Here is a 5289-nt window from a genome sequence, read left to right as displayed (position 1 = left end):
TTCCGAGGATTGGACCATCGGAAAGTCCATCGAAACATACTGAGGGACTCCTTCCTCGAAATTTTCCGAGAGCTCCATTCCTCGGAAATTCCCGATGAAAATTCCGAGGAACATTTCGTCGGAACTTCCGAGGATTGGACCATCGGAAAGTCCATCGAAATATCCCGAGGAAGTTCTCCCTCGGTATATTTCGAGGACCTTTCCGACGAACTGGTGGTCCTCGGAGTTTCCTCGGAAATTCATTTCCTCGGAATTCCGTCGGAAATTTCCGAGGGATTTCCGAGGAAAATGAATTTCCGAGGAGTTATTTCCAAGGACTTGTTTCGTCGGTATGTCGTCGGAATAACGTTATTCTGACGATATACCGACAATTTTTTTCCCTCGGTATGTCGCTGTTTTCTTGTAGTGTTGGTTTCATTTTATATTCGACTTTACTCTCTTCTGGTATACTGCTGTGTTATTACTGCTCACTCTCGGACTATTTGTGGTGTTAGATTAGACATTTCAGAGTTATTGTTGTATGTCTCATGTGTACCACATTGCAGAGGTTATCAATGTGTATCATATTTAATATCTAAGTTGGTGAAAGTATGACCCTTTTTGTGAATATAAGTTTTGAGTCCTCTCCTTGATGAGCTAATGACATTGGAAGTGGTATGCATTAGGGTTTAGAGATAGAGATTCACCGTAATTTTTTCAACATATGTTTTTTGTTTTTAACTAAAGTGGTTGTTGTATGAATGTCAGTAGCTTTTAATATGTAAGATCATATGAAGACTTTCTTCGTAAGTGTAGTGCAAGTACTGTGGTGTGGCATCACGTTCATGGGACCTAGCTAAGCTGTTGAGAAGAACTGCGAGCTACCTGATGGGCAAGTGATGACAATTGGTTCTGAGCGGTTTCGTTGTCCTGAGGACCAAGGTTATTTACCAGCCATCTATGATTCGTATGGAGAATACTGGCATCCATGAAACAAATTATAACTCCTTAATGAAATGTAATGTAGACATCAGAAAGGATGTGTACGGTATAACATCGTGATCAGTGGTGGAAGCACATTTTCTCTGAGATTGCTAACAATTTGAGCTAAGATATCACGAACCTTTGTCTTCCAATGTGTACCAAGGTTTTTTTTTGTTCTTATGTATTTTGAAATTCTGGTCAAAGACATTTTCAAAGATTTATGTTCTTCTTATTTAGTTCAGCTGCCGTGTGAGTGAATAATAACACATCTTTCTCTCTTTAATTATTATGTAGCATTGTGTTTCAAGTTCTCTTTGTTTTATTTTTTTCTACGTTTGTAAACTTCAATCAATTCAAATGGTGGAACTATAGATACAATACATGATTAAAGAGAAACCAACACATACCATAAAAGCAAAGTTAGAGAATCCAAAAGTCTAATTAACGTTGGAGTTATTAAATCATACAATCAGCCCAAAACAAAAAAACTTACATTACATGTCGACACAACAAAGACAAGAAGACATCTTAGAAGGTATTTTCATGGTTTGGATCAGTGTTCAGGTCGGTCTAATAGCCCCTCTGCCTGCAACCATGTGCTGTTCCAGAAACTCGGTGAGTCTGATATGGTAGAGGTCCATTGATCAGCCAGTTTCTGGTCTTTGGCCGCTGCGTCTCTCCTTCAACCAGCAGATGTCTTTATACTCTCCTTCTATCTTCTCTCTTGCGATCTTCTGCTCTTCCCAGTTAAAATAATCTCAGTTAAAAAGACTACCACGCATGAGTTGAAATGTTAAATTTAATTGCATATTCCTCGACTATATAAATCGAACCCTTTAGCTAAAATAAAAACACAATTCTTCCAAAAAGATTTTTCACATAATGCACGGAGATCAACCCCTATGAAAACTCGAAGCCCTCCCTCAAGACCTCCAAGGTGATATCTTCTCAAGAGTAGCACAGTTATCAAGAACCACCACACGCCATCTAATGCAATCATGCCCATTTCACCGAAGCTGCTAAAGACACACGAGGCTACACGCATATGACAGTCAAATCATTGACCATCCATCCACTTGCTTCTCTAATAAGGTATTGCAATCTCATGACAAAATATTTGTCGCTGGAAACTTAGAAACAGTGCTATTTGTATAACCAAATGAAAAATAATATACTTTATTTTATATATGGTGAATCACTTCTAATTCCTAAAAATAAAACATCATATCTCATCTGTTTTCATGTACTTTAGCAATAACAATTTTTGTGGGTTTCTGTTGGACACAATATATAAATTTTTTACTTCTCTACGTTTACGTTTAACCACTCATTTTTCTCATACATATATATTACGTCAAGAAAATGTATACACAATATATATTAATAAACTCAAGCTTTTCACTTAAACCCAAACAAATATCCATCATGGAAAAAACCTACACCTTAAAAAAAAACACCAAATTATTACCATACACTCGCTAAAGCAATGATAACAAATACAACACATACATTTCAATAAACCAAGCCACCTCTTTAAATAACTTATGTGAATAGCACAAAGAGTAAACCACCCCGCATGTAGCACATGCATACTACTAGAAACCAAGACCATCCAAGAGAGATGGCGCAGTAAGTTTATAAGCAAGTTTAAGAATCTATATCAAAGAAGATGGTGATTCTGAAAACACAAAATTATCATCGAACTTATCGTTCCATATAAGGAACTTTCACTGAGAATCACAGCAGCTAGGTAACATGCCATTGAAGAAGTTAAGATCGAATCTGAAAGTTTCAAGCTTTACCATTGTAGAAAACTTGTGTAGTAATTGATCGAAACAGAAACTTATTGCTCAGATTCAATTACTAGACTGACGTTAACCTATGAAGTTTCACAGGGATGTGATCCCAAATCCCTAAAGAAGCCCAAGTAAGTAAGAATCTTAAGGGACATTAGTCTTCGCAGTGTAGTGACAAATGATTCTACTGTCAATCTGTCAAACAAAGTGACGTGGCATATAGCAAATCCCTCAAAGACTTTAACCTTTTCTGGTGATTCAAGAACTAATGATTTCCACACAACCTTTTAACCAACCATGTTTTTCAGAATTTATGCTTTCAATAAAAAGATTATAGAACGCCTTTTACCACCGATTTGGATCATGATTTTTTTTAGTAAAAATTTTGAGATAAATGTATTTAATTTCAGTCCCAAATCACAATTCCCTCAATCACTTCAGGGTGTCCTATGTCTTAATTCATGGGTTGATGTGTCATAAGAGGATGTTCAGGTGGCTTAAGACAAAAGATGCCCTTACACATAAAGACTTGGATCACAAATCAGAGTTCTCTTAAATATATATATTTACAATCAGAAATAAGATAAAATATTGAAAATATGTAAAATAATTATTGTATCTTTCAATGGTGAACTATACATATAATATCTAAAAAACAAAACAAATACAGTATATTTATAAGTACAATTTCAAATTTATATAATTTGTACATTATTCATTTATTTATTCACCCGCCTGTAGTACTATCATATTGCAGACCGGTGTGGAGTCACTTGACACCACAAAAACCGGATAATATGTTAGTTTTGTATACTAAACTATAAATATCGTTAGCTCAGTCGGTAAAGTAATGTGTATGCCCCACCCCCTTCCCCAAAAACCAGGGTTGGACACCCCTTCAATGACACTTTTATTAATTTATTCCTGGGTCCTCCCCTGGTACAAAATAATGAAGAGGATGATGCTCAAAGTTTTTTGCCTGCAAAAATTTCGACCGTCCCGAATAAAGGTTTTTTGAGAGGTAATCATGAAATATGTATCCTCCTCTCTGCCGAATTAATGATTCCATTCTGAATCCTTGGGGATCTTAATTTTCTATTTCGGGATGTTATTTGTCAGTGGAAAGGCCGAATTGATTTTTCCTTATGTCTGATTTTCGAAGTAACTTCGAAGATCACAAGTTTGGTAATTCTTCACCTCCTTTTCGAGCTCTACCATCTAAACATATATCTGGCACTCTATAATTAATTGTTATTGGTGAGCGTCTTCTTATGGTCTCAGTACTAAACTTATGCTTACATGTGGAATATTGCTTTCGGGTGATCTCGATACATTTCTGCAGCAGGTATTGATTGTTGTTCAACTCTCTTATTTATTATTATTTTTTTTTTGATAATCCAGGGGTTCCCCGCTTCGCGGGTCATTCCCCTGAGTCCGGTCAGACAGCGGTCCACTTCACCCGGGAGGGCTTTACCTGGGCTGGATCGAACCCAGTACCGCTTTGGTGTCCAGAAGAAGCAGGGGAGTTTCCGCATGGGGGGGAATCGAACCCGGATGGTGGTTGCCACCACAGGCCCGTCCTGCCACTTGGACTACCTCGTCCGTCTCTTATTTATGGTAAGCAACATGTTTTCTGAATTTAATTATTCTGCAGAACTATATAAACTGCCATAAGATTCAGTTAGCAATTTTTGCTGAATTCAAAACAACAAGAGCAAGGTTTTAAAATGAGAAGATAAAGTATTTGTTTTATTTTTCATATAAAAAATATTTGAAACATTTATCATTTCAGTATGTAGCAACTGGTTGCAGACATGCAGAGGAAGACAACTGAGAGGAGAAGGAGCTGAACACTTGAAAGAAGAATGAATGCCACCTCACAAATATCTCTACTGTCCTCTCTTTGTTGAACATGTTTGAGATTGATAATTCTTCTTGGTGGTTTGATCCTTGAGGAGGTCAGAGTCTTGGATTATCTGACGCTGGGTTTGGAGTGTGTGGTGTGCTTTGGTGCTTGGGTTCCAAAGTAGAGATGGTTTGTGTAACACCCGAATTTCTCGAAATAATATAAATGCGAAAAATAACATAATAATAAATACTGAAATAATAATAAACTCCATATAATAATATCGGATTAAATACAATACCGTAAGATCCAAACCGCAAATACCGGTAATAACATAAGTCCGAAATAAACGACAACATAAATCCGAAAATCTAAAATAGAAAATAACATAAACGATAAAAGTCCAAAGGCCTAAAGGTCCGATAGCGATAAAAGCGATAGAAGCCCAAAAGCCCAATAGCACTAGTCTGATAATCACTCATGCTCGTCGGTCTCACCTGAAAAGGGGAAGAGTGAGGGGTGAGCGACAGGGGAATCGCCCAATGAGGTATGGGATGCTACCCCGAAGTCCATGGACCCGGACATAACACTCCGAATAAATATAATTTAATTCTAATACACATCAAACATGGCACCTAACGTACCCAAGCAACAAGCAATGATCCTAGCGAGGCGCGCACTCGC

At 37.2% G+C, this 5289-nt stretch overlaps 1 protein-coding gene and 1 pseudogene across 6 annotated transcripts; both read left to right on the top strand.

Moving 5' to 3' along the window:
* LOC106311179 overlaps positions 1–852 on the top strand; it is a 5792-nt pseudogene extending 4940 nt beyond the window's left edge.
* Positions 853–3638: 2786 nt separating this feature from the next.
* LOC106310848 lies at positions 3639–4836 on the top strand. 6 transcript variants are annotated; one of them, XR_001263874.1, is made up of 4 exons: positions 3639–3780; positions 3879–4016; positions 4161–4376; positions 4552–4836. XR_001263874.1 is itself a non-coding variant. In XM_013748073.1 (3 exons), the coding sequence occupies exons 1-3, from the start codon at positions 3905–3907 to the stop codon at positions 4607–4609; spliced, it is 294 nt and encodes a 97-aa protein (XP_013603527.1). In that variant the 5' UTR covers positions 3639–3904; the 3' UTR covers positions 4610–4836. The 6 variants fall into 6 exon arrangements, 2 of the variants coding, with proteins under 2 accessions (XP_013603527.1, XP_013603526.1); XR_001263873.1 differs by lacking the exon at positions 3879–4016; XR_001263875.1 differs by having other exon boundaries at positions 3639–4016; positions 4559–4836.
* The last annotated feature ends 453 nt before the right edge of the window (positions 4837–5289 follow it).

This window comes from Brassica oleracea, chromosome C8 (assembly GCF_000695525.1).
Source record: "Brassica oleracea var. oleracea cultivar TO1000 chromosome C8, BOL, whole genome shotgun sequence".
Lineage (NCBI taxonomy): Eukaryota > Viridiplantae > Streptophyta > Magnoliopsida > Brassicales > Brassicaceae > Brassica > Brassica oleracea.
This window is presented reverse-complemented; position numbering and strand designations above follow the sequence as displayed.